General features: G+C 45.2%; 1 protein-coding gene across 1 annotated transcript in view; it reads right to left on the bottom strand.

The window, feature by feature from the left end:
• LOC147703099 (E3 ubiquitin-protein ligase RNF14-like) overlaps positions 1–12,395 on the bottom strand; it is a 165,887-nt gene that overhangs the window by 95,069 nt on the left and 58,423 nt on the right. Inside the window, exon 5 of the mRNA XM_086931636.1 lies at positions 3,480–3,708. Coding sequence (XP_086787762.1) covers positions 3,480–3,708 — 229 coding nt within the window. The remainder of the gene's footprint in view (positions 1–3,479; positions 3,709–12,395) is intronic.

Genomic DNA, 12,395 nt, shown 5'->3' with positions numbered 1-12,395 from the left:
GAGGGTGACACCCAACAATTGTGGGTAACCGATAATCAGTTCCACTGCTGTCAAGCTGGATATTATCGGTGGAGTATATGAACTGTTTACATTTGTATTTACCACTTTGTTGGTTTCTCACGCTTAGCAGCAGCTTTATTTATTTCTAGTTCAATTGGTCCTGAGGAATGCCCCAATACTCTTAGATCCTTATGAGGGCAGAAACATGTCGACCTAACTCATCGCTTAACATTTGACCTTCATCACGAGCACCGTTTTGTATCATAATTAGGGCTCCCACTTTTATGGTATTTATTTTTTCGACATTTCCGTCTGTATTTATCCATATTTATTTTTTGCTATTTTTTTCTGTATGTATCCATTTTTATTTTGTGTTTTCTGTATAAATGAAGCTTCAATGGGTATTTTTCCACATTTAACTGATAAATGTATACTCTCATTTGTATGCCCAAAAGGCTTCAGCAGTATACAGTGCAATAGCGTTATCTGAAAACACTTGCATTGTAGAATAGCATAATTAACTGTAGATCTGCACTAAATTGGGAAATCTACTGTCTTTTTTCATTCCCCCTACCTCTCAATCTGTAATCCTACTGACCTGGCACTCATGATTGACAGTAGAAAAAGTTATCCAAAGAAGACCTATTTTCCATATTTTCTGTTTTTAAAAATATATACAGACAGGAAAATAAATAGTTTTCTGTCTGTATTTATCTGAAAAAATTAGTAAAAACGGATAACTGGGAGCCCTAATTATAATGTCAGTGTCTGTCCACAAGTGAAAACCGTGTGCATTGTGCGTATGATGACAGGGCGGTACACAAACCCGCTGAGGAGTGGAGCCCATCGCCTGAAAGCCTCAGAGAAGTGATCCACCCTACTGCAGTCAAACACACAGGCCAGGAGGTTTTATGTTGATTTCACTTCTGGAATGCAAAAGTGACCACTCCTGCAGCTGAGGCAGAGGCGGGGAATAACAACACCTTATAAAGCTAAACAGGCCATTCCAGAGTTACACTACTTAAAGAAAGCAAAGACTCACAGGCCAATAAACTCAGCGCTCCATGGAATATCAAAAGCATCGCAATCTCTTTCTGCTGTGTTTGAGATTTGAGCTGTAAAGAACTTAACCGCAATGGTAGAGACGGAGAGCAATGACACAGAGATTTTGGGAGGCTGGGGGGGGGGGTTCAGGCCATTAGACAAATAGAGCTCCACTGAGAGAAGATGGGACAGGGAGAGAAGCTCAGGGATGAGCAGGTTTGTGTGGACAACATGGATGTCTTAGAACAACAAAGAGCGTTCTGGGAGAAGCACAGGAGGAAGACAACTGGAAAACACATACACTCTCATGGAGAGCTTAAGTTAAAAATAATGTGTGCCTGAAAGGTGACCAGTGAAAGGACACAAGGAATAAGGCCATGCTCCAGGGGAAGGGACACATAAATGAAGAGAAAGTAAAGCATACATAAGGTGGAATTAAAGCTATCAAACTGTAAGCACTGGGTAGGCTCTAAACCCACTGTAAACTTAAAATAGGTATGTTTGCAAACCAGACTGCTAGTATGTGCAACCTAAAAAACAAGCATCAGCATAGGCAATAGGTCTCGTCTTTGAGGTAGTGGTGTTTTTTTGCCTTGTTCTACAGTAGTGCAGGTGAATAGGTAATGTAGTGGGGTAGTCTGGTTTCATTAGCATAATGCTTTATGTTTCTTTCGACCTGCTGTCACAAACTGATGGAGGTCGTCCATTATTTTAGCATGCAATACTTAAGTTTGTAAGCTTGAGGCAGTGGAAGAATTTTGAGACATTTGTACAGGAAGCATTGAATCACGTTGCTTGATTGGCAAAACATAAACGTAAAATTAACAATGTACTGATCCAGCAGCTTGATCAATTGATTGTCTACTTTTTACTTTAGCTACAAGGTTAAGACTTGTCTTTGTAATAAAGTTATATTCAAATGCATAGACCTCTGTCTAGAATAGTACAAACCCCTTGAAGACGGAAAAATCAAGGGTCTTTCTCCCAGCGCATGACTATAACAGCTGGCCAGTTTGAGCAACTCTTGCCACTGAGGCATGGAGGTTGCGTTTGTTTACATTTTACTTTCAGGAACCCAGCAAGCAGATCACAATATCTGGGCATCACAGGGAGTTGGGAGCAACTACAGATGGAAAACATAGCCCCTACAGAGGAGATTATCATTCAAGGCACACACAGGGCAGCAGTGCGAGCCTAGCATACCGCACCTCACCGGAATGGCCAAATGCCTGCAGCGCGCAGCATCACGTAGCTCTACCAGCAAGTACCGGCCCATTCCGTGCTCATAAACCTGAACTTAAATAAAACAAGCAAATAGGGGAGTCAGCAAATTACACAGGACCGGGGTGGGCCATGTGCAAGGACTAACGGGGGCAGGGATGGGTGCAGATACAGACAAACACGAGCAGGAAATGCGGCTTTGGCAGCATGTCCTGGCCCCTTCCGTGCTCAAATGCCTGAATCAAACAAGCAATTGGGGGAGTAAGCAACTTACGCATAACGGGGGTGGGCTGCATGCAAGGACTGAAATGTGGCGATACGAGTACTGGTGCAAGCACAGACAAACACAAGCAGGAAACAAAGAAAACAATAGTTTGCCAAAGCCAACACATAAACACAGAAATCAGTAATTGGGTGGCAGTCCGTGGGAGGAAACAAAACACAAAAAGGAGAGACAAAGAGGAAGGATTAACCACTAGCAGGCAAGCTTTTTTAAAGGACAATCAAAGTAACACATAAAAAGGCAATGGGCAGGTTGTAAGCCCACAAATTATGTACAACATGTCTCAAAGAGACAGCGCAAATGCTGCCTAGGCTCTACCTAACAAACAAGATCGATGCTGTATCTTTATACTTCTGTTTGTTTTTTTTTCTAGTGACTACCAGATGGCACTAAAAGGCAGCAAACTAGTGTTGCGGGGCTCTGTTTGCAATGTTGCATTTGAAGCAGGAAAAATTAAAACAATCTACCCTCAGTGAAACCAAGAAGCTACAATAGATGGGTCAAACAAAAAAAGGGAGAGAAATAACCAATGGGCGGAACAACTGAGAAGGTAACAACGCCATGCATTATTGAGCAAGGATTGGCTCTGTGGAGTATTACACAAAGGTGACTCCCGAAAGACACGCTGTCTATAGTGAGATGGCAAAACACAGATATAAAAAAAACCTCAAAGTGTAAGATAAAGGGCCATGAAAAGTCTGGAAGGGAGTAAGAAGCATGAGGTGGAATCAAGATTATTCAGCCTTGATTTTTGGTACTATCAACATTTGATGGCACTGGCCCCCAGGATTCTCAGCAAAATATTGGGCCCCAGCACTTATTCTTTAACACATTTACCACTGTCGAAGGGCTCCAATGAAATATATTCAGTACAAACAAAATGGATGATAATGTCCAATAAAAGTAAAGCCTGAAAGAGTGAAGAGCATACCTTCAGGTTGTGCGCAGGGAGAGACGCTGTGGTAAGACATTTTACAAAGGTCACAAAAAACATAGCGGCAGTTGGAGCAAATTCCCATGATGCCTCCTGGTTCCTTCAGCACTGGAGTCTGGCAGTTCACCCGTGGGCAGTAAACCACATCTGCCATTGATTCCAAGCTGGACTGCAGTAGAAGACGGTCATAGCGTGAAAATAACTCATCCCCAACCAGTTCCTTGACCTGCAGTGAGACAAATGTTATCCCATTAAACATATTCACCATACAACCCTAGTGATGCCTAGCAAGATTATGCTATAGAAGTTCATATAATACCACAGAAAAAAGAAAGCCTGTTACTTTGCACTATTGTGCTTCAGAAACAGTGCATTGGTCAAGACACTGACAAACGAGGAGGCAAATCACCAGCAAGAATTGTTTGTTACTCCTGGTCAAGAAAATATTCATTCATAGTAAATACTTCAATACGGGGTTGGAGAGGGACGGCACCTAGCTGAGGGCTTCATTTATGGCTCCCCCTCCATTTCCCAGGCTATGTTTTACCTCAGGTCCTATGGTTCCATTCATGTGAGATCCTAGCATTGCACTCTCCATGATATGAAGCAGGTTGTTTGGCACTCAAAATTCAAGCACCCAGAATCCTTTGTTTCAGTTGAACAAGCACGCCGCTGTTACTGGAAATCAATCTATAGATGATCTCAAGGTCACAGTGTTCTGTTCCCACTCTCTACCTTGTCTCGCTTGCTAGAAGACAGAAGAGGTAGGGTACTGTACTGGTGTAGGACACGTAATGCAGACATATTTTGAGCTACATAGACCAAAATGCCACCCTAAAACAACACCTTATGAAACGATTTAACAGGGTTCAACGTTATTCCCCTCCTGAGAGAAAAAAAGTGAAATGTCTCAAATATTGTGTCCAGACACAGGGACCAGGATCAGACTGTGAGTTGTGGATGTTTTTATTCTAGATGGGCGAATAAGCAAGAGATGAAGTCTCTGGAAGTCATGGTGGTGGAAGTATGGGCCCCTGAGCCTGGGTGCACTTACAATTTTAATCCAGTCCTGGAGGAGAATAATGAGAAGTAATATTCATATGCAGATGGTGAACAGATACATATTACTCTGCAGCTGTTTACTGCAATATATAGGGCAAACCTCTTTGCTCCTGGGATCCATGGGGGCTAATTATCTCTTGAGCGGCACACATAGCCATAAGGAGGGGCAGAGTGTGGCTGCATGTCAGTGTCCTGGGAAGATAGCAGCATTTGGAAGGCAAGGAGGTCAAAGAGCTTTTCAATGTCTACATGGCACAGCTCTCAACATCATCGGGTCTCAAGTAGGCATGGGCGTAAAATCCGTTCCGCTCGCGGATTTTGCGGATTTTCGGGAAATCCGCAATCCGCGAGATTCGCGAATCTCCCGCAAAATCCGCAAATCCGCGAGCAGCGGATTTTGCTCGCACTGCTCGCACTGTTCGCGTGAGTTCGCGTGAGTTCGCGCCCCGCGAATAAGTGCAAAATTGCAGAAACACGATCTTAGCAAAACTGAAAGTAACTACTTACCAGGTTCAAAAGTTCAGGCTCATCATTAGTAGCCATTTCCTGTAGTGCTTCCTGAGGGGCCCCTCCAGAGTTCAGTTGCCAGTTGAAACTATTATGTGACCCTGCTCTGAACCTCAGAATAGTTACACATATGCCACAAAGGTCCTGAATTACAGCTAAGGGAGACAAGCAGGAGCCAGGCTGGAAGTTAAAATCCATTAATCAGCCCCTAATTCATTATTGTCAGTTGGGGCAGGGCAGGTGTTGTAACTAATTTTGCAACAATGAAAGCACTTAGCAAGTGCAAAAGATCACTAATCAGGGCGCACTAAGGAAGCAGGTGCCAGCTAAAAAAATATTCTGTGACACATTAATCAGCCCCAAATTAATTCAGGTCACTTGAGGCAGGGAAGGTGTGCTTTGCTTTGCCGAAAATAATGTACACTGGACAACCAGAGGGTGTGGTGATGAAACAGAGGGTGGCATGGGTGGGCCAGAGGGTGGCATGAGTAGTCAGAGAGTGGCAGTGGTGACAGAGAGTGGCAGTGATGAAGAAGAGTGTCCCAAACAGGCTGGACACGTAGAAACAACAAGTTCGCGAAACTTGCGACCCGACAGGTAAGTTCGCAATTTGCGAAAGTGTACAAAACCCTCGCGAACTGGCAGAAACACGGGCGAACACAAAAAAAAAAAAAATCCGCAAATTCGCGGGAATTCGCGGATTTTGCGGATTGCGAATCCGCAAATCCGCAAAATTCGCGAACGCGAGATCCGCAAAATTCGCTCATGCTTAGTCTCAAGGCATCACCATCATCTCCTACGCAGATGACACCCAACTCATCCTCTTCCTGATAGATAAGACACTCATCATCACCACAGCTAACTTCACCAACTGCATGACCATGGAAACAGAATGGATAAGAACCAACTGCTTGAAACTCAACTCTGGCAAAACAGAAGTATTGCTTTTTGTAAATAGGAACTATTCGTGGGTCGCCACTTGGTGGCCAACAGAACTAGGACTCACACCAACACCCACCGACCAGGCCAGGAATATGGGGATCATCCAGAAAGACAACCACAACATCAACATCAAGTCAATGCAGTAAGCACCACCTGCTTCCATATACCGCAAATGCTGTGAAAAACTTCAAGTGACTTCCACAGAACATCAGAGGAACCATCATGCAAGCATTCACCGCAAACAGACTCGACTATGACTAAGGTAATGCACTCTAAGCTGAAATCTCCATGTAGCTCCTACACAGACTTAGGACCATTTAAAGCCCTACACAATAATGGACCCTCCTACCTGACCAGCCGCATACACTCTCACAATTCATCCAGACACCTACTCTCAGCCTTACTCGCACTTGCACAATCCCTGCATTCACAAAAGCAGAGCAGGAGGTCGCTTGTTCTTCTACATCGCACCCAAAACATGAAACAACCTCCCATAACTAATCAGAGCGTCCTCCTAACTTCTTGAGTTCTGCACGACGCTGGAGACCTGGTTCTTTGAATAACTCTGTGGGGACCACATACAACAGACATGCACAAGCACCTGGATACCCTCAGGGGTGATTAGAGCGCTTTACCAACCAATCTAACAAAACCAGTACAAGGAGCACAATGCTAAAGGGGGTTAGCTGATTTACTCTGCACCTCTGGATTCCGGATGCGGGGGTAAAGTGATGACAGGTCAACTAGCACACCAACCAGAAGGGATGCATGTACTTCTGTGATCTGAACCCGATGAGAGAACTTTCCTCTCCATTTTATTATTAACATATTCTCTATCAGTAAATAGGTCAGCGATAAAATGCTGAATGGAGAAATGTGATCCACAAGGATGGCAAAGATCCAATTATTGTTTAATCAAGACCTTGAAAACAGTGAAGTTCTTGAGAGAATCCTGGAAGGAAACCCCGCCATTCCATACATTCCAAGGTTGCAATAAACCCATGTCAAAAGATGTTTAATACATCAAGCCTCATCATACCCCTTCCACAAGCCTCATCATACCCCTTCCACAAGCCTCACCATACCACTTCCACAAGCCTCATCATACCCCTTCCACAAGCGTCACCATACCACTTCCACAAGCCTCATCATACCCCTTCCACAAGCCTCACCATACCACTTCCACAAGCCTCATCATACCCCTTCCACAAGCCTCATCATACCCCTTCCACAAGCCTCATCATACCCCTTCCACAAGCCTCATCATACCCCTTCCACAAGTCTCATCATACCCCTTCCACAAGCCTCACCATACCATTTCCACAAGCCTCATCTTACCCCTTCCACAAGCCTCATCATACCCCTTCCACAAGCCTCATCATACCCCTTCCACAAGTCTCATCATACCCCTTCCACAAGCCTCACCATACCACTTCCACAAGCCTCATCATACCCCTTCCACAAGCCTCATCATACCCCTTCCACAAGCCTCATCATACCCCTTCCACAAGTCTCATCATACCCCTTCCACAAGCCTCACCATACCACTTCCACAAGCCACATCATACCCCTTCCACATGCCTCATCATACCTCTTCCACAAGCCTTATCATACCCCTTCCACAAGCCTCATCATACCCCTTCCACAAGCCTCACCATACCACTTCCACAAGCCTCATCATACCCCTTCCACAAGCCTCATCATACCCCTTCCACAAGCCTCATCATACCACTTCCACAAGCCTCATCATACCACTTCCAATCTCCTTTAAAGTTACAATGTGGAATCAAACAAAAATGTGAGATTACGTTGGAAGCAGACAAAGGTTTAAAGGAAGTGGAAAGACACCAAACAACATTATATACCAATCAGCTTATGTAGCCAGACAAGGGGCCTGGTGGCTTACTTCTGACAAACAGAAGATCCTGGTTTGGCTTCCTAAAAAAGTCAGATCTTCTTCAGCCTATGCCTTATAAGCTCTACTCAAGACTAAAGGTCCCTCCCTCTTAAAAACTGAGCACTCCACCAATATTTTTTTTTTGATAGATCAATTTTATTATGTTTTGTTTAGGGTAAACAAAACATACAATTCCGGCATCATAATGCAAGTTACAGTGCAACATCTCAGAATTTTTGTTACTCACCAAATATTCCATTTTACCCAAACCCTGGAATGTTTCTGTTGCAGCCTCTTGCTTGGTAAATTGGTTGCTCCTCATTTACACACTATTCTACTTCCACCTTCCAATCTGACAAGGTAGAAGGGTACGGGCTTTTCCACTTGCGTGCAATGTCTCTCTTGGTGACTAATGTGGCCACATGAACCAGGGTGCGCTCTCTCCAGGGGCCACCAAGATCTTCTAATACTCCCAGAAAGGGCTCCTTGGGGATAAATCCACCAGTTTTCCTAAGACCCAGGTAAACACTCCCTCAGTCCCCGCCAGAACCCTACATAATTGAGACATGACTAGATCATATGAAAAAATTCTGCACTTCCATGGCATAGCAAAGGCAGGTGGGATGGGGAATCATGCCCACATACCAAAGACGGTGGGTTGTAAATTAGGTTGTGTACCAGTAATTCAACTGGACCAATCGTAGCCAAAAGGAGACAGAAATTTCCAAGGAGCCATCCAAGCATCTCGCCAATCAATGACTTCAAGGGGACCCACCCAAATCTCCCACTTTCATTTAAGAGTTGTGAATTTTATCAGGGGCATTAATAATAAGGTTACGGTAAATCTGAGATATAGCACCGTTTCCTATTGGACTCTGCAGGAGCTTAGCTTTAAGTGGATTGTATTCGGACAGTTCTGTTATCCCAGGCAAATGACTGGCGATAGCGTGGAGGTGCTGCAGGTATTTGTGGAATTGGATTCATGACAAGTAATAGTGAGTTGGAACATTTATAAGTCTGCAATATTATCCCTCTTCGTAAAGCACTGCGCTTTGGACCCCTAGCAAACTCCATATATTAGGTCTCCTTGAATCACAACTCTAATGGAAATGCAAGACAGCTCATCAGGACCTGACACACGTCCTATTCATTTGTGCACATGTTCTGCCTCTCTGGGACCAAATACCAAACATTATTGATTTTTTTTTTATATTCAACAAACTATTGATGCCACAATAGCTTCGCTTGGCATCATTGCACCCATAGACTACCCTTCCCTAAACCCAGAAGACCTCTTACTTTATGATCTCATGCTTTCATTGGGTACTGAACTAATCCTCTCGGAATGTAAAAGCACTACTAACATTTCTTCCCATACATAATGGGGTTGGATTTGTTTCACTAGAAGTGCAGACAACACATCTTCCAGTAATATCATAATCTCACAAATCTCTTGAAAACTGGAATTCACTGGATGTTTACCTACCAAAAATGGCCCCATAACCACCGCACATCCATCATTCTTTGCCTTCCTATTCATGAACTTCAGGTGTTTACAATGAAGACACCGCCAACCCTCACCCCTAACTCAATAGCTTTATATAATCCATCTGGTCTAGATTACTCTTACATACTTTTCTGTCTTTTATTTATCTTCTCTGTTCTTCTTTTCTTGTTCTCATACTGTTCTGTTTCTCCCCTTCCTTTCCTCTATAATCATAAAATGGCTCTCCAGGATACTAGTTAATTTCTCTATAGCACAAATATTCTTCTGGTACAAACATCATGGTCGAAAAGTTTTGACATTTACAGCTTTAACGTTTCTTCCACAATTTTCTCAAAGGTTCACTTTATTACTTATAACTTCCTCTTGTATGATGTTCCTCACTGCATATATAAACAACAACGTCATCAGTGATGGAGCCTCTTAAAAACTTTTTTAAATTAAAAAGGTGGATAAAAGACATACCTAGGGCCTTATTTAGAGTTTGGTAGGCTGTGTATTCCATCACAAAAGAGGCGGATTTCCCATCCGCAGTATTACTAGTGCATTATAGCCTATGGCACTAGTAACAAGGTAGACAGGATATCCACGGTATCATATCCCCAACACTTCAGATAAGGCCCTATATTAATAACTTATCATCTTGTATGTCATATCAGGTTGCCCTGTCAACATGCAAGAACAGGCTGCGCTGAGTATCGAACTTGCAAACAACGTCCTTTAGGTCTTTATGATCAGTTAAGATGGCGGACGACTATTAAAACAGCTTGTAGACGGGCCGCAGGGGTGTGCGTTGCTCGCCCTTGCTGACTGGCCGCCTGTCTGGGATTTTGAACGGAGTTCCGTGTATTTAAATCTAGCGTTTTCCTGAGGCTGGTTCTACGTACGAGAACTACACACTGCAACGTTGCGGAACTTAAGGTAACTTAGACTGGATGCGCCGGTGGGGAGCATGTTATTACGATGTTAGTACTTGGGTTGGAGATAGGTATTGCAGATGCGATCTTATACTATAAGGGTTATGAAGCCGCCATGTCCTTTTAACTGATCTGACAGGCTGCCCCGGGCCACCGAAGGAGGCCACCTAAGAGGGCAGCCACCCTTAGTGCCACATGATGGTATAGACCAAAAAGAGCGGTCTAGTTAGTGTTTGGGGACTCGAAGGGTTCCCCCCCCCCCCCCGGTGATGTCACTTCCAGCGGGGGAAGGGTCAGGGGCCGAGGGTATATGGCCTGGGGTTGCGGGCTTGACGCCCTCTTCGACCCTCGTCTGGCCGCGTGGACTGACCCTCTCCCCCTCCTGGACCTAGACGTGCGGTGCTGCCCGGACGCTTTTTTTATGTTGAGGTGAGTGGTTTCCCCCGGTCTCTCTCCCCCCCTTCTCTCCCTGCCCTGGGTTACCCTCTGGGTCCTCAGTCCCGGGTGCTGCCTGGCTGGGTGTGGGTTGCTCGATTGGGGGCGGGAGGTGGGCAGCGGTCGCGAGGCTGGAGTCCGGTAGAGGCCAGGATGCCATTGCAGAGTATAGCGGGTATATGGGAAGGGAGTTTTCTTCTCTGGTTATTGTACTGTCTCCTTTTGACCGGATTGGGGGGCCTGTGGTGGCGCGGCATGTGCGGTGTGGGCCCGGCGCCGTCCTAGGGGTCCGAGGAGTCCTCTGCGCACCACTTAATGCTATATTTCAGGGGCTCGGCCATGTATAGTTTATGTGTTTTAGGGCCCCTGGCGTCCGTGCCTGCCATGCCAGTAATGTGGTGCGATGTGGATGCTGTACAAACATACATTTGTTTCTGACAATGTCTATTTATTCAGTGCACACCTGAATTATAATAAGCCTTGAACATGTTCATAGTGATTTTACTCAGAATACCGAGGCAAGTCCTCATTACTATGAAAGTACATGTGGCCCGGCGCAGCCGTCCTTCTGCCTGTGGGTCTCTGGGTGGGAGTGTGGGTGTTGTCTGGCTTGCCCCGGCTCCTCTGCGTGGTGTGCCCTGTAGCCCGGGGCTCTCCTTTCGCCAGCCCCGGGCGCACCTCGGGCTGTGGGGGGCGCTGGTGGAGCCACGAGGTGGTGGGCCCTGCCGCGGGGCTGCCCCCCCCCCTGTGCTACGAGGGATTATGGACAATTGCACGGCGCATTGGCCTCACACTGATGCCCCCTCACGCCTTCCCGGGGCTTCCGCGTGCCGCTGTGTCCGTTGCTCCGGGCTTTCGGTGTGCGCTTCTCGGGCACAATAGGTATTCATTCTTGTAAATTAAACGTGTTGCCTTCATGTGCTGCTATAGAATATAGGTTAGTATTTAGTATTCCTTTTCTCGCATGCCGAGGCATTGCCGGGGACTATTTATTTATGCATTTTTCCTATAGCACGGACTTTACTCGAAGGAGTCAGAGCGCTTCCCAATAGGAACATTACAAGTGAACAAATTACAAAAGCAAACGTTACATTACATGAGGCAAAAGTGACAATAGTGAGCAAACAAAATACAAGAGGTAGCAAACGATGCATTACAGGAGGAAATGGTGACGTGTGCATGTTACAAAAGAACACAAAGTACAAGTAAAGGTATGACACTGCAATAAATGGAGGTCACTCAAACACAAGAACAAACGTTACGGCTCAGCTGGAGTGAGGAGGATTTATTACGATTGTATACAGCGCGATTATTCACCCCATGGTGTAAGAGCGCTTCACAGAAGAACTAGCGCAATTTATATAAGCCTTGTACTGTGTCCCTCATGCCGTTGGCGGGAGCTGTGCCTAAGGTTTATTTGTGCGTTTATATAGCGTGAACATTACCCTTTATTGGTCAGAGTGCTTTACATAGAAGCTGGTCTCGCATAGGACTTGGGATTGCATGAGTTCATTAAGAGGCACAAATGGTCAAAGTTGGTTATGAACAGTGGCAAGTGGAATCATTTATAGATGGCAGACGCTCGAGCGCTAGAGCGAACGTTACGTAGCAATGTTCTTTAATTACGTTTGGAAATAGAGTGAACACTA

The sequence above is a fragment of the Lissotriton vulgaris genome, chromosome 7, assembly GCF_964263255.1.
Source record: "Lissotriton vulgaris chromosome 7, aLisVul1.2, whole genome shotgun sequence".
Classification (NCBI taxonomy): Eukaryota; Metazoa; Chordata; class Amphibia; order Caudata; family Salamandridae; genus Lissotriton; species Lissotriton vulgaris.
Note: the sequence above shows the minus strand (reverse complement) of the source record. Positions and strands in the feature narration are given on the sequence as shown.